Here is a 25,419-nt window from a genome sequence, read left to right as displayed (position 1 = left end):
AATGCAGATTTTGTTGGACTCTAACCAACTTACAACGAAGCATAACGCACAGCGTGAGAAAATGTACCTACACTTCCGTGGGACAACATCATGCTATTTGACAGCTGTCAACTGTCAGATAGCTAGCGCCATGTAAATTCTTGTGGACTCGCACTGTTCGCACTGTTGTTATGGCAGATTTAGATGAGTTCATCTTCAATTTTAAACTACCTAACTAACTTGGCAAGATCAAGCACTGTATGAGATGATGAGACGGGTCATCAAGTTCATTCAATTTTGCACGCTCAATGTTGTGAACAACGTATAACGAATTTGATTAGAGCTATGGGTAGCATGTGGGTAGAAATTGAAGGTAGGAACTTGCCTGATTTAAAGCCTGAATTCATAAAATGTATAAACAATAAAGAGGTACTAGGTAGGTAGGTAGGTAGGTACTAGTAATAAAGAGATTTATTACTAGTACCTACCTACTTATTACTATTGTATTTATTATTTTACTTACACATAATGACTTCGGCTACTTTTGGTGGGCTTACGGCGGGATATACTGATCCAAATTTAGACGCAAACAGCAGCTGCAGCGTCAATCCAAAACGAATACACTTCGGATGATCCAAATCGTCTTTGATATAATGTTAATTGTATTCTGTATTATTCCGTCTCTTACGTGTGATACCCGTTGGTAGTATTCACGTCATTCACACGCGTATACGACAGGCGTAGTCAGGCGCTTGGCGACGGAAGCGATGCAATTACACCATAAGAGGGACTGATAAGTGATAATATTTATCACGTGACAAGCAGCCATGCTGTCTGTTGCATCCACCTCAGAGGCTTCAGACTTCATGTTTTTAAACTAAATGTCAACAGTCAATTAAATATGTGATGATTTTGATCACTGAGTTCTAGGTCGCTTCCTAAATCTCGTATTTTGATATCATATCAAGATCCTCCGTTGTACCGGATCGCCAAAGGAAATGCCTCGAGCACGAGGATAGTGCAATAAATACCGTTCTAGACATCCAGGTCAAGTAGTAAATCTTAATGCCTAACGGGAACCTGAGACTTGTAAGCACGTACTGCTCGAGTGGGTGGCCAAAAAGCAATTTTGAGCGTTAAATTGACTTCTTTCATGATCTGTTTGATCTTTTTGTCGTTTGCTTTGGATGTATCTAATGAAAAAAAAAACTACAATTACAGCAAGTAAAAGTATCTATTTCGCAGTAGCTACGAGTACTCAATTGTAAAAAAATTGATCTGAGACTGATTAGATCATGACGTTGTAACAACGATGTTACTTTGTTGGTACATGAAAGATTGAAAATAAATAAGTACAAGCTTTTATCGCTGACTGTACTTTTCTTTTACTACTACTTCTTTCCACGGGCAACTAATACTCATCCAGACAATTCTGAAAACCATTAACACAATTAGGCTGCCTTGTTTTATCACAGATTTCCCATGGCCGCCGCCTGTCTCCATCATCAGCTCAACTGGATGGTAATGGATATTGCATTGTCACCCGACTCACATATGTATGCAAAGTTTCAGCTTTATCGGAAACCGCGAAGTGGGTTAAATTTAGCTTCCAAAATGTGACCCACACAAATATACATACATATTAACAGGGCAAGTTAAATAAAAGCTTCTAAAACCATCAAACACATGTCATAGGGTATGTTATTAGGGTATGAGTAACTTAGTATTTTAATAAAGAGTTACTCTATCTATTTGAGTTTCGGAAGTAATTTAGCAGCCACACATAACCCAGATATGTTAGGAGATGTGGAAGCCTAAGTCGATTTGTTATAAACTAAGTACCTCCTATAGATAATTTAGGCAGATTTTGCATAATTCCTGACACTCTTAAGCCTTATATAGGGTAAAGTATACATTTCCTTACTATTAGTAGCATCATTAGTAATGGCCATTACCATTTACCATACGATTACTACCGGATTATACCGAGCAGCCCCAAGAAATGATGCATAAACATCCATACGTGATGCTATCTGGCCATACACGGCGCTGCAGAGGTTATCTACATGGAGGTTACTTACAAGTGGTGATGTGAGCTGTCCATATAAAATCCGTATTATGTCGTTGCCGTGGTTACCGTCGTGGCCTTGTGAGTTTCCATGGTTTCCTGGCAGTTCCTTCCCCGTAGGTTCGTGGTTAGTAGTTAGTGGTGTTAGTTAATTTCTGTTAGAAAGTGTCAAAAGTTGAAGTGGTCCATGTGATTAATGAAGTGCCAGTTCGTTTGTGCTGAGGATACTTCTCGTAATGATTCGTTTGGCAGATATTTCATTACCGAGACTGAAATGGGAAATGTAACAGTTGTATTTGTGTAATGAATCCCATAGGAAGATATGTGACAAAATAATAATTACCTATCTATTGAAAATACCTCAGGACTTCTGTGAGAGATTTATAAAATTTTTGGTGGACAGTCTGCTTGCCGACTGTTCCGAACAATAATAAAACGAACGAAAAAACAGGACGTGCTCTACTTTAGGAAGACTCATGGATTCGTGACCTTCCGCTGTCAAACATGGGTTCATGTTACTTACTTCTATTAAATATTCTGCCCTTGTGTATTTGTTTATTTTAAAATTCTTTGTTTATTTTAAATATAAACTAATTGTGGAAGTCGTCAATTTATACGAAGTTTTAGACATTATTATTCCGCCAAATTACAATTGTACGTAGTTGATTGCAATTTAATGGTCAAATTCAATTTATGGTAGAATATTGTTCCAATTTAACGTGTTCTGAAAGCACTTGCTTTGATTTATTATGATTGCGACCACTTCTTGCTTTGTGGGCGGGATTCAATTGATGAACTTAAAATGTTTTTGCAATGTACTAAATTGATCAAACTTGTGAGCAAAGTTAAAACTTTAGTTTTTACTATTGTCGTACGCCATATTATTATTCGAATTTATCCAACAACTTGCAAAATTTACTACGATAAAATAATAACGTAACCTAACACCGCATAAGGCAACTATTTCTTGCGAGTACACTAAGGTACAATTAAATGTCTTCAGTTTTTAGTGAATCTGTTGAAGGACAAAGAACTGTTTATGCTTATAGTGACTAAACACTTTTAAATTTAATTGAAATGTGTACAAAATCAAATCGACTTGGAAATATCTCGAACTAAGTATACCCACGGAAGATCTCTATTTAGAGTTACTAAATTAATTATTCAAAACTTCAAATTGAAACAATGTTCACATCACTTTAATGTTGCGGATAGCGACAGTGTGTGTAACGACGACGCCTGTGGCTGATTTATGGTTGTACCCTTCTGACGAAACCTACGTTGCGGTTTTCAATTTGTCAATTAGTTTGTAAGCTATGTGCATATTTAAATATATTATCTAGATTTCAGATTTAATTAGAAATTCACTTTATAATTGAAGACGATATTGCGATATCAGTGTAATTACGTCGTAATCCGCTTCTTAGGCCATTACAAATTAAGGCGTTAGACCAAGTTCAGCGCAATCAATTACTATTGATCCGTCTATTTCAATCGTGTAACGTCACTCAGTAAATTTTTCATCAGGACAAAAGACGCCAAATGGGCGACAATTATTTTCCAATTTTACTTAGACGAAGGCAACTGGCGCTTTTGTAATATATCTGTGTTACAGTGCAGTTGTGTTTGTGTCAGTTGTTTTTCGGACTGCGATTATTTGTGTGAAGGATCTCAGATAATGGTTTTTTATTGCGCCTTTCTAGTGTGTTATAGAGGGTCTACGTGTCCTTGGAACTCGTGATCTGTCTCTTCCTTTATAACCAATGAACTTTCTTACGAGTATATAACTTGCCATCATCGGCATTAAGGTTTCTTCGTTGTTGAAGACGGTAAAACTCATTTTACGGCCCCTGATGTGTCATATAAGTAAGCTTTGCCTTAGTAAAGAGCTAGCTCGATTTGACTCGGGATTACTTCTTTCTACATGAAAATGCGGCTTTCTTGTAGCGTAAAAGTTTTTACTAACTGCTAAAAACACTTTCGACTAGCTATTGTATCGAGGCTAGTGAACTTTACTATCGCCCTCTTTTCCAAGAAGTCTCCATTAGCTTCAAAGAAGTTTCAAAAGTTTTTCGATCAATGCCGCTATCGCATTCCTATGCTGCTATGACACAGCACAAACGATTGGCATCTTGGCTAGACCCTCTGAGCATTAGCTGCTCGATTTATAACTTCTTGCTCTATAACTCGATCTTTTTTATGTGAACGAGGTTTTCCCGAGGGTAGGTATGGGGTTCTTCAAAAAAGGAGTGTACAGATTTTTAAAGGGTCGGCAACGCGCATGTAACACCTCTGGAGTTGCAGGCGCCCATAGGCTGCGGTGATTGCTTACCATCAGGCGGGCCGGATGCTTGTTTGCCACCGTCGTGGTAATAAAAAAAAAGTAATGTGTTTTGTTGGATACCAGTGATCTGGTTAAATTGATTTGAGAATAGAATTATTATACATAGATATTTATATCTCAGCTGACTGGCTATTCGCTGGCACGCGATCCTGTGTTTCTTTCCCAAGTACACAGGTGTATTTTACGTGTAACAAGTTAACTTTATGTCATTGAGCGGCCACTAAACAATATGAAGGTATGCAAATTTCTGCGTTCGGGTGGGTGTCAGTTGACGGCGAAGGCAAAACGAACTCACTTTCGCCTTTATAACATTAGCTCACATTTTGCTATAGTTTTACGGTCGTTAATTAAACAAATAACTAGTTTCCTCGAAACCGTGTGATCAGTCACGGTTGGTTTCTCAATTTTCTTGTTCAGAAAAGCGATCGCCTTTTTCTCCTCGATCTAGATATCGTTGGATCGCGTGTGGAGCAACTTCACCTTCGCGCATGCGTCATGGTTCATTGCCTTGACGGAAACAGATCCTAATATGGCGCACCGTTGCGCCAACGCAACGAGTCGCAAACGATTCGTCTCTCGGTTCACATGTCACTTGATCTTTCGGATTTAGGTTCGGGCAATATCAAAGTGGTTTAATCCTTAAACTGTTTTAACGGAACTGTGTTAATAACTGTTAATGCAAAAATTAAAGGTCTCTCGAAACCGACAAACTGCTTTGGGTCAGTCTAATAAATGTGTTTGGCACAATCTAAAATGACACCAATCCAATTGTGATAAGGCAGAATTCCACCGACGCAACTATTTTACGGTTATTGGAAATGCTATTTCACCTCTGCGAACATAATTGTTCTAGGTTTATAAAATTAGCAGTTTAAGGAGTAAACCTAAATAATATACCAGCTTAGTAAAAAAATGCCAAATAAATCTCAATAAAGAACAATGTGCTGCTCGTGGCTGAGATTCCGACGGCGCGTGGCGTCCGTATCGGCAGAGAGCGATGGCCCGAAGGAGGCTTTCGTCGACTCGCCCAAGCACTCGACAGAGCCCGCGACGGAGCAACACAGCCCGCAACGCGCAACACGTAAGGGACACAGCTTGTAGCACGGATTCGTAGGGCCTTTGCACTCTTACGTTAGTGATTATTTTCCGGCTTAGTGTAGATGATTCATGGACAATACACAGCGTAGTCTCGTAGTAGCGTTTTGTTTTTCGTATGATCTTTAATCTCTGACAGACCCTGATTGCTTTTAGTTAGTTTGATTGAAGCACTCTGGATGTCTAACCACGATCAATCGTCGATATAGATCGTCAAAAGTGAATCAATCTACAACCGGACGACAATTGCTTTCAACCAGCGACAATCGATCGGATAATGACATCTTTAAGAGCTTCGAAAAATAACTTTTACAAGTGTCTACCCTCTTCAGTTCATACGATCGTATTGAAAACAAGTGATGGAAGAGGTCCTAAAATTCATATTATTTTAAATGACTCTTTAAACACAAAATAACACGGCTTATCTTCCAGCATCATCGCGGGCGACGCGCAACAACCAGGTGCGCATGTCCAATGCGCCCGGCTACACGAACGGACACGGCGGCGACACGACGGGGCGGCGGGGGGCGGAGAACGTGCCGCCCCCCGCGCAGCCGCCTGCGCCGGTGCCTAATTCATCCAGAGTCACGCAACAGGTAAGCCTATTTGTAGACGAGTATGCAGAGTAGGGATTGCAAACCGGATTGATTTTCAATCCGGCCGGATCCGGCTGGATTTTGGCCATAATCCGGCCGGATCCGGCCGGACCGGATCCGGTTTGGTATAGGGATATCAAAATTAATTAAATGACATATTTTTCTAGTTTTTTGCGTAATACGTATTCCTAAATCTATAATTTGAAGTTAATAAATAACTTCTTAACAATAAAATAACCCTTAGTAGTAAAAAGTGTGACCTTGTCAATATCACTTAAAAACCCAAATATGAAATCGGTCATTTATTATATATAACCATTCACAAGTGCTCAAATTTTCGTTTACAATTATAAATTTGATTAGTTTCCAAAGCCCGGTAATGGGATGAGGGGTGGGAATTGGAACTCTTTGAAATGACAAGTTTTCGTAACTGTTCCTTGATTGAATTCTTTGTAACGTTGACATCCATTCTAGTAAGAAAATAAGATATTTTACTATTAACCAAAATGATATTAAATTTTCCCTCATTTTTGCCCAAGAAAGTAGTAGTCTGTATGATTTAAAAAAATTACCTTTTTTTTATTTACAGAAAAATATATTGGTCAAATTTTAGGGAATGGAACACGACTTACACGACACGACGATCTCATGTGAAAAATAATAGAGTGTAGAATTGGAATCCATCGCGGAAAGGGACTCCTTAAGAAAAGTTACATGGATCAAATAAAGAATTGGCTAGACGTAGAGTAGCATGTACCATTAAGGAAATTGCATAAGATTGGATGAAATTGTAAATACAAAAGATTCTCTCTCAAATTTGAATAGAAAATAAACAATATTTTATCATATATATATATATATATATATATATATATATATATATATATATATATATATATATATATATAAACTCGAAGTAAAGTAAAGATTATTAATGTTATCATTTCATTTCATACATTCATTTTCAATACAAACTTAAAATCTTATATTCATTCACACATGTAACACATATTGATTAGCCCAGCTCTAGTCGGTTGAGTACTGTCGACTTAATCCTGCTCATTTGTTTACTTTTAATCTCCTATCACAACATTATGACACTCTTTTCTTCTCTTTAGCATAAATTACAAATGCCTTCCATGGCATCGCCATCGTTTAATTTTTCCTTCTATTACAGTATTTATGTAATCGTCGTATCGTGCCACCAACATGAAAGGCAACTTCTGTTCCCAGTCATCGTCATAATAAATATATTTTTATTTAACTAAATTTAAACGTTTTCATTCGTTTTATGCTCTGTTCAAGTTCATACCTCTCATCCGTCGCCTTTTCCTCATCTAAACCGCACAGTGCGTGCTGTATTTAGGCGTTTTTTTTATTTGACCGGATCCGGTCCGGATCCGGTGATTTTTACCGGATCCGGTAGCTCCTGAAAAGTGCCGGATCCGGCCGGATTACCGGATCCGCCGGACCGGATTGCAATCCCTAATGCAGAGTAAGGTTTAGTTTTGTTCGAGGCTTTGTAAGGGCTCATTAAGATGGTGCGCGAACTCGCATGCGATTTTAGTTACATTGCGGATTATAGAGGTTACATCCAATTCAGCCAACCGATCGAATACCGCATTGTAATGAAACTCGCATGCGAGTTCTGGCACCGTCTAAATGGACGGTACGGTTAAGGTACAGAGCGCAATAGACGACGCGAGACACTACAGCCTGAAGATAATTACGAGCTCTATTTCTGAGCAAGAAAGATGGAGATTTCTATGAGGCTTCAAGTAGGTATACCTACTGCTACTGAGCGCGCCACAATACGGCACAACGCGAAGTGCAAACTGTATTTCAAAATTGGCATAAGTAGTTACGTATTAACTGTCGCATTATCTCGTAATTTTTCGTCAGTAAGCACCCATGTAAAACCATGTTTTGTTATAATTTATGAATGGAGCGCCGTAAATAAATCTGACTTAGTGCGAATTGATTCTATTAGCCAGTGCAAAAGGCGAATGACCGGGCTCATATATTACCTTATAAACGCTGTCAAGCCAGTTTCCTACGTACAGTATGAAGCATACTACGTCCGTGCATTTTATTAATGTAGGATGTTTGTGGAATTCCGGATAGCGACGGACAAACCCAGCAAATACCTATTACGCCACAGATGCAGGAAACGCGGCAATTGGTCGAGTCAGCAACAATATTCCTATATTACAATATATTTTGGGCTTAAATACGACTATCCTTAGTATAATAGTATTTCCTTAGTATAAGGATTTTATTTCTGTGTTAAAAAAAAACCTGGTGGCTTCACTCATTAAATGAGTAACCCTGAAATCCAGAAACGGCACAAGAAAGTCAAAATTTCTTGTTCATAAAGTACATTTTTACGTCTCCAGTTCCCTTCCCAAGGTTTGTTCTAATCCTAGCAGGCATCAATGTCAAGCAACTCGCGCTCCGGCAGCGTCGCCTCTGTGGTGCCGGCTTTACCTGCCAACTTAACTTCCCGCAAGAATAACAAAGAGGTTTCACCCCTACATTCTTATTTTGGCCATTAGTTAGTCCTAGAAGTAGTTTCACTAGAGTCCATTAGAATTTTAACAGTGACGGATATATTCGCCTTATCGAAATTGTAGTTAGGGTATCGATATGTACCATGTTCAGTGACTCGATTAAATTACAGTAGTTCCATATGTTCTCCGCAGTAAAACTAAACGCACACTTCATGTAACTTCACTATCTTACTAATTCAATTCGTCTATCAACCCTTTGAACACCAAAGATTTCAACTGCCCCGCGCGACTACACACCCGATACCAAACCTTCGTGCATACAATGTTCACGATGATGCGTCGCACATGATAGGCGTGGCGTCCAAAGGTTTACAATTTTACATCACAGTCGGATATACCATGTTTCTCAAAGCTGGATTAGTCCAATTATAACACACTCTTTGTTAGCAGTTCAACGCATCAAACACGGCGAGTGGCCTAACTCGTGGCAACACGGGTGCCGGTGCGGCGTCCAGCACCGTGAACGTGCCACACGCCGTCGCCAGCGGCGCCGTCCGACGGTCCAATGTTGTCAAGGAGGTCGAGCGGCTCAAGGAGAACCGCGAGAAGCGGCGTCAGCGGCAGGCTGAGCTTAAGGAGGAGAAGGTACTGTGATGCAGAAAACGTAGGGGATTCAAACTTTCGCAGCGGCGCCTTGAGTACTTCGAACTTCGTCACGGCGGTGGAGCGGCTCAAGGAAAACCGGGAGAAGCAGCACCATTAGCAGGTCAAACGAAGCGAAATAAGAAAGGTATTTAAGCTTTTTTCAACGATTATTATACTAAACAGGCAGTCAATGAAACTACGGGTCTCTCTATCTTATGATTCAGACCTAGAACTCTCATTCTGCCTAATTCAATTATATTTGGTTAGAACAGACCTCTTAGCAGAAGCAAAGCATAAATTTTATTTTAAGCAAATGTTTGCTCTGCCCATTTATTATTGGAGCAAGTGTTTCTATTTACCATACGAACGAACGATTGCTAGCTCACAAAACGCGGCTTAAGAATACCTATATATCTGATGGACAAAAAAAGTACTGTCAGCGACAAAAGCTTGTACCAAAAATGTAATTTTTGTCAAAAACATGTTTATTTGTGTTACAGGAAGCCCTAATGAACATGGACCCCGGTAACCCCAACTGGGAGTTCCTGGCGATGATCCGCGAATACCAGCAGAGCATCGAGTTCAGGCCGCTCACCGGCAACGAGCCAGTCGAAGACCACCAGATCACCGTGTGCGTGCGAAAGCGGCCACTCAACAAGAAGGAGCTTGCGAAGAAAGAGGTTAGTTCTATATCCTAGCAATTTTAAGAAGGACCAGCGTATTACTTCGAGTTACGACGAAAACGGAAAACGTCAGAGTTGGCCAAGCACAAAGGATCCACCAAAGAAAAAAGAAACTAATTCTCTCACTAAATTAAAGTTTATCTATCCATTGATGTAGTGTGTACTGGCAGTGTTTTCATCTGACTTCTCGAGCCGCAATTACTCTGGCTTCAATGTATTTTCTCGGCTTTTTAGACAGCGAGCAGCTTCGCTGTACCGGCGTTTTTATACTTATCTTTTGCCTTGGTGTCTATCACTTTCAACCTTAACAAGTAGACGAAGGATGATGACGAGCTTTCGCGTAAGCATTTGGTTCATTCACTTACTTGTTCCAGGTGGACGTGATCAGTGTTCCCACGCGCGACCAAATGATCGTCCACGAGCCCAAGAACAAGGTGGACCTCACGAAGTACCTCGAGAACCAGAAGTTCCGCTTCGACTACGCGTTCGACGACAACTGCACCAACGAGATCGTCTACAAGTTAGTGCTGTTTGTTGTCACCTTATCCTGTTCCTGGTCTAGATGTGTACCTATGATACCAAGAATAAGGTGGGCCTCACCAAGTACACTCGAGATCCAGAAGTTCTGCTTCAACGACAACTGCACCAACGAGATTGTCTACAAGGTAGTACTAAATGCCCTCCTGAGGAATACCTTATTCGGAATAAACGTGAGATTATTTTTAATAGCTTTATGATTACCCGGAAGATAACTTCATAATCTTGTGAAGTTGGAGATATTCCTGGAGAAAGGAAATTTTATAGCCTGTATAAATTGTATAATTGAGTGACCGTTGACCGAGTGTTAGCAAAGGACTCCGTTTCATCTTGGGCAAATATGCTTTCGTATGTCCGAATGTTCTCTGGGTAATTTCACGAAACTGTAACGTCAGTTACCAATTCTTTCGTGTGTTCTTACATTCATTAAGCAAATTTGATGAAATTTGATGATGATGATGAAGCAAATTTAAGTATCCAGATATCTGTATCTGGATACTTAAATCTTACTAAAATAGTATATACCTGTAGGGCTACGCAAGACATACAGACACTTAAATATGCTTAATTAATGTAAGAACACACGAAAGAATTGGTAACTGATGTTACAGTCTCGTGGAATTACCCCTCTACAGGTCGCAAGTCTCAACCGATACTCGTGAAATTTTGTGATCAGGTTCGATTATCACAAATCGTTTTTGTGATGATTCAGTTTTTTGAAATTATTGAAATCCATAATTTTTTAAGTTATGCTCGCGAGGTCTACTTACAGCTCACAGAGCCACTAGTAGTATTGTGTATATTTATTTAAATGATACAAAATCTTACCTTCTGATAATTTGTTGTACAGCACATGCATTACCCGTCGACACTGACGACGCTTTTAATGAATAAATAAATAAAACTTCGTCTTTTTCAGATACACGGCAAAGCCGTTAGTACATACGATATTCGAGGGCGGTATGGCGACGTGTTTTGCCTACGGACAGACTGGCTCTGGAAAAACACACACCATGGGTGGAGATTTCCAGGTACCTATTTACAAACCCACAATTTTTACTAAGTTACTAAAGGGACGGTTTAGTTTTCAGCGGTCGTACATAAATGTGAAGGAATTGAAACTAAAGTATTTATTTTTGTAGGGCAAGACACAGGACTGCAAAAAGGGTATCTACGCGATGGCGGCGCGCGACGTGTTCGCGTACCTCAAGTCGCCCAAGTACAAGCCCCTCAACCTCATCGTGTCCGCCTCCTTCTTCGAGATCTACTCTGGCAAGGTAGCCCTTCATTTTTTTAGAAGATTTTTTAGCATCAAGGCAAGGGCTGAAAGAGTATTCGCGTCAACTCACGTCGTTCAAGTGCAAGCTTCTTAAACTCTTTAATTCGCCACCTTTTTCGAAATCTCCTCCGGCAAGGTAACACTCTATTCTCTCTAGAACGTGTCCATGATCAGGACAAGGATTGCAAAAGCGTTCACGCAAGTAAAGTCTCAACTTTAAATTATCTGCCTCCCCTTTCGTGATCTACTCCCCGAAATATAACCTTAAGCTATACACGCGAAGGGCAGAAAGATAAAATGTCAGAATTATCGTCCTCGTGAAATGAATTTATGATTTATATTTTATTAGATTTCAAAATTAACCGCAGCAAACAGTGAAAGAGTGAGTGAGTTTCGTTTGAGAGATGGACCAAGAGCTGCTGAGGATACGGATACGAAAGAAGGCGTCGTGAGGTTAAGAAAACCGTCTGTACTCATACCAAATTTAGGAATTTCTTTGCGAGAAATATTTCTAAAACTATTTTTAAATTGCAGGTTTTCGACTTGCTAGCGGATAAGGCGAAATTGCGAGTACTGGAAGATGGCAAACAGCAAGTTCAGATCGTTGGACTCACAGAGAAGGTGGTGGACAACGTAGACGAAGTGCTCAGGCTTATCCAGCACGGGAACGCCGCCAGGACCTCTGGACAGGTAGGATCGTACAACACCTCCCGTTCGAGGTTAAGTAAAATTCTCATAGAACGATTGCGTTTACCGTTTGTTTCCGATTTCTCGCGACCAAATGCTAGAATGATATCCCTCCACCTGTAAGACGGCTCAAAAAAAAAAAGCAAATTTTTAAACACCAGTTTAAAAATATACTTCTTGAAAAATAAAATACAGGATCAAGGAACAATTTCGGAGATTATCTAAGATATTTAGAACCATACCTACGCACTTTATTTTATGGCCATTTTGTTTTTATGTATTTAATTTCGGACCATTACACTACCACATCCTTTTTACACTACTGTACTTTTTTACCATCACATTGATGAATTTGGTGATCGTTGTACTCTCTCCACGGTTTTTTGATTTTCTTTTTGTGCTCGAGTAGGCGGAGGGCGAGCTTCGATTCTTTTGGCGCTTGATGTTTTTTTGGATATCAGTCAGTGTCAGCGTGTGATTGTGTGTTGCAGACGTCGGCGAACTCGAACTCGTCGCGGTCCCACGCGGTGTTCCAGATCGTGGTGCGGTCGCCGGGCATGCACCGCGTGCACGGCAAGTTCTCGCTCATCGACCTCGCCGGCAACGAGCGCGGCGCCGACACCTCCTCCGCCAACCGACAGACCAGTGAGTACCGTCTGCCGTGTCCCACACTACACAGATCGTGGTGCGGTCGCCGGGCATGCACCGCGTGCACGGCAAGTTCTCGCTCATCGACCTCGCCGGCAAAGAGATATTTATGAAAACACATACACTAAAAATAAAGAAACTGTTATTTAATAAAAAATTGTCTTTCAGTGTGGACTGTACCTATTATTTTTTGCTTGCAGGAATGGAAGGCGCCGAGATTAACAAATCCCTACTCGCTCTCAAAGAGTGCATTAGGGCACTAGGCATGAAAGGCAACCACTTACCGTTCCGAGCGTCGAAGCTGACGCAAGTGCTGCGAGACAGCTTCATCGGCGACAAGTCGCGCACCTGCATGATCGCCATGGTGTCGCCCGCGCTCAACTCTTGCGAACACTCCTTGAATACGCTACGATATGCTGACAGGTAACATATATTTTTAGAGAGGCCCTTCGCTCAGCAGTGGGACACTATATTGGACTAACTAAAAAAAATGTTCGAGTGACGTTACGTGAATGGTTTATTGCAAAAGTAACTCTAAAATGGTTAATGAATTAAGTAAATAATAAATAAGTTTCTTTATTTCGGACAAACAATCTATCCATAGAGTGTTAGTACAACAAGAAAATATCTTAAGCTAGTGTTCTGCTAATTTATAATATATATATATATATATATATATAGCTACTTTACTATAGCAAAATAGGCTCTTGCAGATATAGGTAAGTGTTCATGGATTGTTTATTTAATCATATGACATAAAGTTTAAAAATAGATACAGACTATTGAGTTACTATTACTATAGAAAAGCAATAGTAAACAATGAAATTGTCGCAATCGCAACTTCTACCACGCGACCAAAACGTCGTAAACACCGTCAAATTGATTGCGTTTACGCGTTTAGGTCGCGAGTTCCACGCTTCGCTTCTATAGTTTGTTGTCTGCCAACAACAACTCATGGCGCAACATGCTGGTTCTTTGTGCCGGTTTGTACAAAATAATAATAGTACAATGTCACAGACAGGTATAAATATATAGATTAAGGTCAGTCAGCCACTTGATGGCCTCGCCGCTAAGGGTGTTCAGGTCTTCAGGAGGTCCATTGGCATAGCGCGTTATGGGGTAATTCTCGATAACGTGCTGGAATGTTTGTGCAAGGGATTCGGGCATGGGGTGTATTAAATCGCTAGGAAATAAAACCAAAAGCGTTTTTAACTTTTTTTTCCCGTTTGATTGCGTAGATTGCAGTTGCCGGTCGATGAATGCAAGCATTGTATATTCCAGAGTGAAGGAGCTGGGCACGTCGGACGCGTCGCGGCAGCGCGCGGAGTCGCCGGCCGCCGACGTGGAGATGGAGCCCGAGCACGACGACCTCGCGCAGCTGCGCTCGCTCAACGTATGTCCACTATTTATACCGAACGCTACTTTTTCTCGAAAAATATCATCATTGGCCACACCATTTGTTGTAGATGCTTGTTGCGGCGCTTGTGGGTTTATGGGGCTGGGCATCGCGGTTGGTGGCTATAAAGTCCTATAGCAGCGCGACATTTCTTTCCACATCGATCGCATACAAATCGTGAGTTCGCAGGAGGTGGTAGAGCACGACGAAGACTTTTCCGCTTAAGGTGCTCCAGCCAGTCATCGTCGTGCTTTGATATTCCGACTTTAATGTCGCGACGCCATTCCGGTCTCATTTCGGCGCGTTTCTCCCAACCGTCGGTCCGAATGCCAAAACTGTCCATGTCCCGCTTGCAGGAGTCCTTAAAACGTAGAGTTGGACGCCCAACAGGTCTTTTTACGTCCGCTATCTGACCCAGCATTACTTGGCGTGGTAATCTCTCAGGGTCCATGCGATGAACGTGACCGAGCCAGCGAAGTCTTTCCACTTAGAATTCAGGGTGGTTAACCTTGTTCTAAAAACTCCCCATATAGTGATGCCCGCGATGACAGCTCCGTCAATCTTGACCCGCTCCGAGAGTTACCGTCGACGTGTTCTTTACTGACCATTTCAAAACGCGCGCTATACTTTTGTTTAACTTATTTTCATAGGCGCACCTGTAATCCCAAGCTCGTACCTACACCTAACCACAGCTCATTATCATCCAGGAGGGCGACATGTCCGCCGAGATGTACACGTTCCACGAGGCCATCTCCGAGCTGCAGCGCGCCGAGGAGGAGGTGCTGGACAACCACAAGGCCGTCTCCGACTACATGCAGCACGCGCAGCAGCGCGCCGCGCAGCTGCTGCAGCTCACCAGGGCCGTCGACTACGACCAAGATGGTAACTTTGCCTCGTTCCTTTCTAATAGACTAGAGAATGATAGGTTTTCAGATGTGCAGCGAAGCTTTAAGCAGTCCTTCTACTGGCAACACATGCATGCCGTTTGGATGACTCAAAATAAACAGAAGGACGGTCAATGTATACATTGAGGCTAAAATTACCATAGACTACGACCATGAACACCAGGACGGTAAGTAATCTATTAGTAAAGGGCAGACATTGTATCCATGTAATTTGAAAAGGATATGAAGGGCACATGCATGTTATCGGAATTAGGACCGGCATGTGATATAGAACAGCAGTATGTGTACTCGTATTTCAGCAGTGTGAAAATGCAAGAAACAATTATTCCTTCCTGCTGTTGGGACTACACTCGTGTGCAAAGAAACAGAGTCACTTCACATGTTTGGTTTCTCCGCTCTATAACTTTTTCAATGTTCATGCAAGCCTGAAGAAAATGATATCGAATGAAAGCAAACATAACTTATATAAAATGTTTTCAAAAATAAAATTATACACCATTGCTACATTGGACGACCGGTTTGGCCTAGTGGGTAGTGACTCTGCCTACGAAGCTGATGGTCCCGGATTCAAATCCTGGTAAGGGCATTTATTCGTGTGATGAGCATAGATATTTGTTCCTGAGTCATGGGTGTTTTCTATGTGTTTATGTATTTATAAATATTTATATATTATATATATCGTTGTCTAAGTACCCTCAACACAAGCCTTATTGAGCTTACTGTGGGACTTAGTCAACTTGTGTAATAATGTCCTATAATATTTATTTATTTACTACAAATTATCCAAGCATTTCTTCAAGCAACCAGCAACCAATTCAAATTTCAAAATCTTTCAACTGATTGTAGCTTGATCGCTTATTCCATAACGCTGTTCAATTGTTAGCTTTCATTTGATACCATTCTCTTCAGTATTGCATGAAAATTGGAAAAGTTATTGAGCGAACGAGCCAAACATGTGAAGTGTTTTCGATTCTTTGTACGCAAGTGTATAATCAGTATTGCTGTGGTGGTGATAATGCGTAAGAAAAGTAGAGTCCAATATTTGTATAAAAAAAAAAAACCTCCAATGTCTGAATGCCATTATAGCCACTGCAATATGCATGCATGTATGACGTGCATTACTATAAAATTCTGCTGTAATTGTGTGTACTGTGCTTGTATGTGTATCTCGTCCTGTATTGTTTATGTGTGTAGTGTTGGTGTATATGTGTAAGCATGTGTAGTAGTGCACGTGTGTGGTGTTGCAGAGCGCTCGTACTTGGCCCGCAAGCGGCTGCGGCCCACCAGTGCGGGCTCGAGTCTCGGCCTTGGCGCGCGAACCCGACGGGTGAAGCTAGGTCTGCCCTGTCAATATAGGCGTCACGCTCATTAACGAGACAGACGTTTGCGGACCCCGACACGACATGAAATCTAAGATACTGTTTAACAATCGAATATAATCAGGAAAAAATCTACAAAATACATATTACAATTCTAACAACAGCCTATTGCCGGAACACTAAAACATAATTTTGAATGATATATTCACGCATTCACTTCGTCCGTCGATAAATAATTCTAGAAAATATCTAGTGTCCAACTATTTATTTAGTGGTGGTGGTATGTTAATGTTCTACAATGAATTGTATTATTACTATTTAGCGACGTGTTTTGGATATGGACTTTATTGTTTGATGTTTTGGATAAATAAAATAAAAAATATACATATTTAAAACATCACCTACAAATCATTCAAATTACAACAGAGTTTTTAAATTCCTTTGAATTAAAAAAAATACTGAATATATTAAATTCCGATTCGAATACCTACTTTTATTTAACATAACAGCAAACATACGAATTTACTATTTTTGTCCGCAAACCGATGTCTATTCATTAGTCAAAATTTAACAAAATTCATTCGCGCGATCATTGCTTCGGAGAGTAACGCCAACGCTGACGCTCATGCCGGCTATTTTTTTATAAACTTTTTTTAGGAAAAGGAGTACTAGAAATCAAATCAAATTTAAAATCAAATACTGTAGACACAATTTCTACACCTAAACAAACGCTGTATTTGCCATATGTTTTTAGTATTCCTCTGTTTATGTTAGAGATTAAGATATATAGTGTGTATTTTTGATACGACCGCATAATCAAAACATAGTTAGTTTAGATTTTTATGAACACACTTTCATAGGTTTTATAAAAAAACGGACGACAAATTTTTCCATATAAAATAATACGGCAAGCAATGCATCACTAGTTTGTTTTAACTTGAAACGTCGCATTTAATGACTCGACGTCACAACTCACAAGTGATCACGATGTACGAAATACATTGCCGTTTTAAAAAAAATTGATAATTCTCTAGTAGTTAAGACTAAAGTATAAACGTCTTTCAGTATTGTTTTATACCACTAAAACCTACGTCTTGTATAAGTTTGCAGTTACATCAAAAATACACATATAAACATCGTAATTTTTGATATTGTATTAATGTTGTTATTTACTGGATAATACTTAACTGTTAAAATTGTGACTGTGACAATTAAAAAATTGTAACTAAAAAGTGTAGTGTTATGTCTTTTGTTTTGTATCAGCCTGATATGTTGCGTACATTCGTCTTTACATAAGTTTGGCATGTAAATAATGTTTATTAATGCTTTTTCGTTTTAAAAGAGGCAAAAGTAAAATTATTAATTATTAAACATCACATGACATTAAAAATATCATAACTAATTTGGATGGTAGTTTTAACAATAACACTAATCAGATTTACTTTATATTATGCTTTTAAGTTAATGCAATTATTATACTTATTAAAGAGTTAACACATCCATAGTCTAATAAAGACAGTTCTAAAATGTTCGGGTATATCCTATCACCATATTATGCGCTACAACTCAAAAGTAACATGCGATTTGTGGTACAGCGTACGCAACGCAATGGGAGGAGCTGCTGAACGAGCAGCTGGCCGTGCTGGCGCAGTCGCGCGACCTGGTGGCCGAGTTCCGCGCCAAGATGCAGCAGGAGGAGCACATCAGCCGCCGCATGCAGCCGCCGCGCCACTAGCCTCACTCACGTGTATACTCGGCGTCTTCAGGGAAGCTGTACCGTTCCGTACCTTGTTACAGTGGCAATAACATAAAACTTTTAGTGAATAAAAACGGCATCGGGACCGAGAAATCCCGGTTCTCGCCATACTAAATCACTATCGGGAGCATTCCTACTTAGTGGCTTTAGTGTTGATTATCACTGGTAAGGTATGAAATGGTACATAAATCAAATTCCTTGACTAGGTCGTCGAAATATCCTTTGAGTTCAAACTCTTGGGACTTTCGACAACTTGTGTGTTCTGGCACGGAGTCGCGGCGTCGGCGATCAGATCGCATCGAGTTAGTTGTAACGGCAAAAATTAACTGACTGGAACTTGTCTTTGCAATAAAGTTTAGAAATTCTTTGTTAACAATGTGGGTAATGTTACTATCATTGGTGCAGTTAATTGTAAACGTTAGGGGTCATCCATTAATTACATCACACGAATTTCTAGGTGTTTTAACCCCCCCAACCCCCCCCCCCCCCCCCTTGTCAAACTTAGTCACGTTTGGCAAATTTCTCCCCCCCGATGTGACGTCACATTTTTGGCAATTTTGTTCAACAAAATCGGCAAAATTGACAAAGGAAATATTAGTAGGTAATTATAACACAAAACCGATTAGGAAAGAAAATAATCGCATAAAACGATTATAACTTGATTACGTTCGCCATTTCACTATCTGAAGGTTGTCTGGAAGAGATCGCTATTTAGCGATAAGTCCGCCTACATATTTATACCTTTACATAATTTGTACCATTTTTTTGTAGTGTGCTATAAACCTTTTTTTATTACTATTATTATATGTAGTTCCAAACACTTAACTCTACAGCGAATAAAATAATGAAATAAATACTGATGAAGTTAAAGTGACGTCACAAAGTTTGTGACTCAGGAGACTCCCCCTTATCACAACATGTCACATTTTCTTGAATCTCCCCCTAAACGTGTGATGTAATTAATGGATGACCCCTTATTGTAAAAAACTATGGTCGGTTAAATGTTGATGTTAGTAATTCGGACGCGTTTTCGATATCTAGAGCATCATTGGAAATTATTTGCGTGAGATATTACATTAGTCTTTGAATTCTTAACATTAATATTTTTATATGAATAATGATACGAGTTCTCTGATAAAACGTTAGAAATAGGTACTACCCTAAAGCTAGGCATATTCGGGTTGTTAGGACTGATCGAGACAAGCATAACTGACAGCTTTTTCGTTTGAGTTTAATTGTCTTTTAGTTTCATTTTCTATGCGTTAAATTGAAATTTTTAAGTATTTTTTTAATTTTAGTATTATTACCATGCATATGAATTATTGACTGCATTCTATTTTTGTATTCTACTATACTATAATATAACACAATAAACATTCTTATATTAATCAGCATTAATTTATTAAAATACTTGGCATTAAATACAATAAATTCCAGACAACTTTACGGAGCTTCATAAAGCTAGCTCAGCTTTCAAAACCTATTAGGATTCCATATTCACAAACACTGTCATCGAACCTCGTCGACATTAACCTCTTGCACTTTATCGCAGACTCGATATCAACATGGCAATCAGAATTCAATCCTAATTCTAAAACCTCAAGGGTGGTTTTTGGCTAACAAACTTTGAACGAAACGCAGCTGGTCAGATCATGCGAACTAACCGTATGGCGTCTCCCAGTATATAAGTTATAAATGTCTCGGATCTCACCCGCGCCTGCGCCGGCGCCGCGGACAACTGTTTCATTGTGTACAAATATCTGTACTCGTCGGACGGTACTAGAACTTTCTATGAGCAGTTTGGCAGCTTGCTTATTTTTTATCTTGTTTTTTTTTTCATCTAATTTCTTATGTGTGTGTGTTTTATGTGAATTTTCGAAATAATTTAAACTGGCTTTAATTTGTGTAAATTTCGTAAACTGAGAGTTTAGCTGTCAAATTGATTCTCGGGTGTTCAGTTATCGTCCCTTCTGATCTTTCGTTAGTAGCTGGCCTGTTAAACTATCTTCCATTTAATTTCTGAATGTCGAGTTACAGGAATCTTCCTAGAATGAGTTTCAAAATCGAATCTTCGTCAATTATTCTCTCCTTTACATCCGCACTTAGTGTGAGTGGGAGAGTTTGAGTAGATCCGAATTTGGCGTTAGCATATCTATTGCTTATTTTCTAAACCTCGTATAAACAGCGCCGTCGAAATATAAACCCTATTTCAATTGCAGTAAAGTTGGTTTTACAAAGCTTTAGAAGATAAGCGGTAGTATGCAAGTTAGTGTACAATGACATTGTCGTAACGGATGCCGTCGCGTTGAAATGATAGACTGTTTACTGTAAGTGTTTTAAGCACAAACCGGCGAACATCACGAACGCGCTGTGTATATAATGATATCGACTAAAGACTCGCGGTTTACCCCCTTATTCATAAAGGTGTACTTAAGTTACGATGCCGCTAATCATCGTTTGTCCCTTTCTGACACATTGGTATGATGGAAAGGGACAAACGATGATTAGCGGCATCGTAACTTTAATACACGTTTATGCATAAGGGGGTTAGTGTATACTGTATAGAGTTATCTGCAAAACCTGCTAAGTCCTCATCTCATTTAATCGCGGTTTTTGTAGATTTAAATTCACTAGGTTTGGAGTCTAGGTGTCTATTCCGAAATGTGAATATAGTTATTGTCTCTTTTCTTGGAGAGTGAATAAAAACATTGTTCTAGTTTCGGAGTAGATTCCATGGTGCGTTCATGGAAAATATTTCCTCTTAACATAAGTGACTTACTCATTGCATTTAACTCATCTTATGGCCTATCTCTAGAGTCGTAATGGAGGATTCTTTTTTAACGCGCCTACAATAATTACGATGATATTTGAGCTTGTAAATCAACTAAATTCATGTTATGTATTCTTTCATTTTAATTATGCTTTAAAATATACAATGTAAATGTAGATTTGTGAGATTAACCTTTTGACCGCCAAAGACGTCATATGACGCGCGCGGCTTCAGCCCAATATCAACCTACATGCGTACCAACAAGGTTCACGATTACGCGCCGCATACGATACGCGTGGCGTTCAAATGGTTAAAACGTGTTAAAAAGAATTCTCTAAAAGACGAAAAAATTGTAGATATATTCTTATTAAAATGTGAGATTGGGTGAGTACAAAGACCAGCATTCCCAGTGGTTGTTTTGCATGACATTTCCTTTGATCCAGAGCTTGATCTAAAAACGTTTTTTTCAACTTAATTTGGTGCATTAGAATGCTGGTGCTTAGTCGTGATACGATTTATAATTTCATTTGTTTCAATAGCGTTTTTCAGATCAAGTTACAGTAAATATTACATTGTTAAATTAAATATATGCCAGCTCAAATAATGTTTTAGGAGCCAGATACTTATACGGTATACGTTTAATGTGCTGCCTTATTCTGCTTGTTATTAATCGTTGTTTAAATTTAATTATATTCATATCATTGTCAGTATGGTTCGATGTACCATACCACGACGTTAAGCACCCATATGTGTTGTGTATTCGAGAGAGGCATTTTAGAGTGAGAAGTAACATCTTAAATACTGAAGTTATAGAAAGAGTATTTGCTTTAATTTGGGATTTTTTTGTTTTAGAATTACTAATTATAACCAGCTTAAAAAACTCTCCCGAGTATGTCAGACTGGTTTTAAGGAACCACGAAAACAAGACATGTACAAAGTAATAATAGACTCTTCATCATTATTGTTGGTCTAATCTATCTTATTTTCGTGGTTCTAAGGAGTGCTATACCTACTTTATTAATTGTGCCTAACAAATGAACTAAAATCCATATGCAATGTGGGATAGACGTGTAAAAGGTTGTGTACAGAATTAAGTAATTTAAAAATTCATTCCGTTGCTTTTGTTTTGGAGTTCCGATTTGGTATTGTAGTGTGAAACGTGTGTTATGGCCGTAGGGTCCTTTGTACGCGTGGATTCGGAAGGAATGTAGTTTTGAGATCAAAATAAAACACCTTGGCGCTCTAGTGGATTGAATTTTTTATACTTATGAAATAGCGATCCACTGGACATGATTTATTTGTGTACAGAAACCGAGAACTTATGATATGACTTAGTCAAAAATCTTAAGTGGACGTATGCTTTAGGCCAACACCTACCGATGCCAACTTATCTCTTTGAACCGAAAATCCTAAATATCAACCTACTACAGATCCAAGGACTTTTATCCTGAAATTGTTTGAATTAATGTTAACACTGTTAAATGCCCGATATCTCAGCCCAAAAGGGCGACTCGTTACCGCGAGTCCTGCAGGTTGCCATAGCAACCTGTCGGACCGACACACGGCGGAGACAACCCTAGCGGCCCTGGACGGATCTGGTCCTAGCCACGTTAGGACCTAGCTTTCAACCGGGTATGGTGGGCTTAAAGGGAATTACTTAACATGAGCCAATGCAATAAATTCTACACGCAGATTTCTCTTTTTATATTTAACTGTAATTTATTTTTACTTTATGAATAAAAATAGTATACGCCCTCATGTCATAAAAAGCGTAAAAGATTTGAGTTTATTAAAAAAATTGTAAAACTGGACTCGAATATTTAGAAATCAGGGTTTTCTTTTGTTTGTGAGCGGATATCTTAAAATTGTTTACATTCTAGCATTGCCTATGTCCATTGTATGAAAATTGTAGACTATGTTTTTGGTTTCTTACCACGGGTGCTACTTTGCTCGGAGCGGGCTCCTGCACAGGGGAACTACTGCGAACATCCGTCTCTTTTCAATAAAGGTGATGGAATTTCAATGTTCGCGGAAGGCCTCCTGACGGCTGTTGATGTCAGATGTCAGCCATATTTATTGCTACGTGTGTGTAAGGATTGATTACTTCCGTCAACGGTTGTCGGCAGCTTGCCGTCCGTCATCCTATAGCTTGTCGTGTTAGATAGTGCTTATTAATAAATAAAAAACTAAATCAGTACTCTGTATCAGAGTCACTGCGTTGCGGCGATTTGATTGTACTGAACGAAATCTCTCTTTATTATTATTATACATGTTTTAATTATTATTAATTGTAATATTTGCGTTGACTGTTCGATACGACGAGGCAGCCGCCAGAGCAATGCTTTATTGTAATAAACATATTTTAACATCGCACATTATAATAAATTAATCGAAATTGAAAAGCAGCTGTTTTATTTTTCTTGCCCTAAGTAAAATCGCGGGTTAAAATGGTGATTATTTTCGTACTCAAACTATTGAACGCCAAAGAGGCACTTTGAAATACATATATATTTGTGGCTGACAGGTTTCATTTAATAAATTTTATTTACCTACCTGTATATAACACGCCGCTCGTTTCTATGTTTGTAATAACTGTGGTTATAATAATAAAGTGCAAGGTAGAAAATGAAATCTGTGTATTCCTGTCTGTCCCCGCGGGGCACAGATGGGAATAGGCGCTACATACAAATCATTCCCATCTCCTCTCTCTTCCTCTCGTATGGCGGTGGTCACGTGGGGCGGCCACAGATGGGAATATACTAGGGCTCCTGATATCCGTGATACACGCCGATCCGTAGCTACGGGTTCTTAAGCCCGGCGGTACTAAGATCACGAATTTCACGAACACGGCAAGGTACGTACCCCGTACCTGCGTTCGCGTCCGGATTCACGTGACACGCCATGATACGTAGCCCGTACCTGCGTTCGTGTGCGGAGCTTCGGGCTCGGTTCCGTTGGATAGGTACTTATCGCACGTCTCGTAGGTTCGACACGCCCGGGAGAAAAATAAATAAGGACTAGGTATTATTGAATTGAGTTACCACTTAGTATATTGAATACGGGACGTTCATCGGACAAACATTTACGTGTGAATTAAACTAAAATTGTATTTTTGCATCGATTTGAATATAATGGTTATATCTAAATAATTTATGCGGTTATTCTGTTTTTTGTATAACCAGCCATTGATTTTAGTCAAAACTAGTGACCTGCTCGTTGCATTGCACTAATATAAATATAAGGTGTAAAACTCCGGTGTAAGTATCATTATAAAATTATGAACTTAAGCAACGCTGTGCTACTGGTTGTCATTATTAAATCAAGGCTACTATCAAAGAATATAACGTAGCCTAAATATAAACAAGGCAATCCTAATCCAAAGAAACAAAAGGGTAAATTTCTGCAAATCTTTGGTAGGTATGATAAAGATAATACAGGTAAACAAATTCAACAAAAACACATGTACGGGGCCACGGAAAAAAAAGTACGCAGCTGCAGTACTTATCAGTTTCGGACTTTCGGCACATTAAAGAGTACTGTTTTGTTTCTAGATTGAAGGTAATAATGACATATTATTGTTAGAGTGTTTTATTGTATGACTAACAAGCTAAGCCAACATACCGGTTTTTTTTTTTGTAGATAATAAGTGCAGTTGCACGTGCAGACAAAGATAATAAGATTTGCGAGCGACTTATTAAAATGAAACAAACATTCATACATAAGTAGCTGTGGGCTTTACCTTTTGTTCGTGAAGTTGAAAGAAGTGACCGCGATGTTTTGTTTTACAAATTCGTGGTATTTTTTATTTAATCTGGAGGGGGCAGTTTAGAATTTTGAACTCACATTCATTGTCATTAGTTACTCCTGACATCACAGTTGGTCTTCAAGTTTTAATTTAGCCGTGAATTTAAAGTTATTTTTGTTGTTGTTTCGTAATTATTATTTTTTGTTATTGTTAGTGTATGATTATTGTTACTCTAATGGTGTGTTTAAACTATTAACAATGAAGAGAATTTGGGTGTGGAGATATGCCACCAGAGTCGGAGATACAGCTTTATGTACCTTGTGTAATGATCGCACAAATAATGAGTTTTCCTGTCGTATTATTTGTCGTATTTTAGCAACCCGTTTATTAAAGTAGCTATTCATTGTAATCAATGTTTGGTTCTTTTCATTTATTACTCATTAATATTTAAAAGGCC

The 25,419-nt window shown here is 39.2% G+C and overlaps 1 protein-coding gene across 15 annotated transcripts in view; it reads left to right on the top strand.

Moving 5' to 3' along the window:
- Nucleotides 1–23,619, top strand: part of LOC133519263 (kinesin-like protein Klp10A) — a 66,378-nt gene extending 42,759 nt beyond the window's left edge. For 6 of the 15 annotated variants that reach the window (XM_061853258.1, XM_061853264.1, XM_061853269.1 and 3 more), the window contains 14 exons: nucleotides 5,919–6,082; nucleotides 8,509–8,604; nucleotides 9,040–9,237; nucleotides 9,738–9,917; nucleotides 10,295–10,440; nucleotides 11,377–11,488; nucleotides 11,600–11,734; nucleotides 12,271–12,426; nucleotides 12,915–13,068; nucleotides 13,272–13,494; nucleotides 14,353–14,464; nucleotides 15,175–15,349; nucleotides 16,620–16,709; nucleotides 18,287–23,619. In XM_061853258.1, coding sequence (XP_061709242.1) covers nucleotides 5,919–6,082; nucleotides 8,509–8,604; nucleotides 9,040–9,237; nucleotides 9,738–9,917; nucleotides 10,295–10,440; nucleotides 11,377–11,488; nucleotides 11,600–11,734; nucleotides 12,271–12,426; nucleotides 12,915–13,068; nucleotides 13,272–13,494; nucleotides 14,353–14,464; nucleotides 15,175–15,349; nucleotides 16,620–16,709; nucleotides 18,287–18,426 — 2,081 coding nt within the window. In that variant the 3' untranslated portion in view covers nucleotides 18,427–23,619. Of the gene's footprint in view, nucleotides 1–5,244; nucleotides 5,473–5,918; nucleotides 6,083–8,508; nucleotides 8,605–9,039; nucleotides 9,238–9,737; nucleotides 9,918–10,294; nucleotides 10,441–11,376; nucleotides 11,489–11,599; nucleotides 11,735–12,270; nucleotides 12,427–12,914; nucleotides 13,069–13,271; nucleotides 13,495–14,352; nucleotides 14,465–15,174; nucleotides 15,350–16,619; nucleotides 16,710–18,286 lie in introns of all 15 variants that reach the window. The other 9 variants (XM_061853261.1, XM_061853273.1, XM_061853266.1 and 6 more) reach the window with 8 other exon arrangements.
- The last annotated feature ends 1,800 nt before the right edge of the window (nucleotides 23,620–25,419 follow it).

This window comes from Cydia pomonella, chromosome 6 (assembly GCF_033807575.1).
Source record: "Cydia pomonella isolate Wapato2018A chromosome 6, ilCydPomo1, whole genome shotgun sequence".
NCBI classification, from domain to species: domain Eukaryota; kingdom Metazoa; phylum Arthropoda; class Insecta; order Lepidoptera; family Tortricidae; genus Cydia; species Cydia pomonella.
Note: the sequence above shows the minus strand (reverse complement) of the source record. Positions and strands in the feature narration are given on the sequence as shown.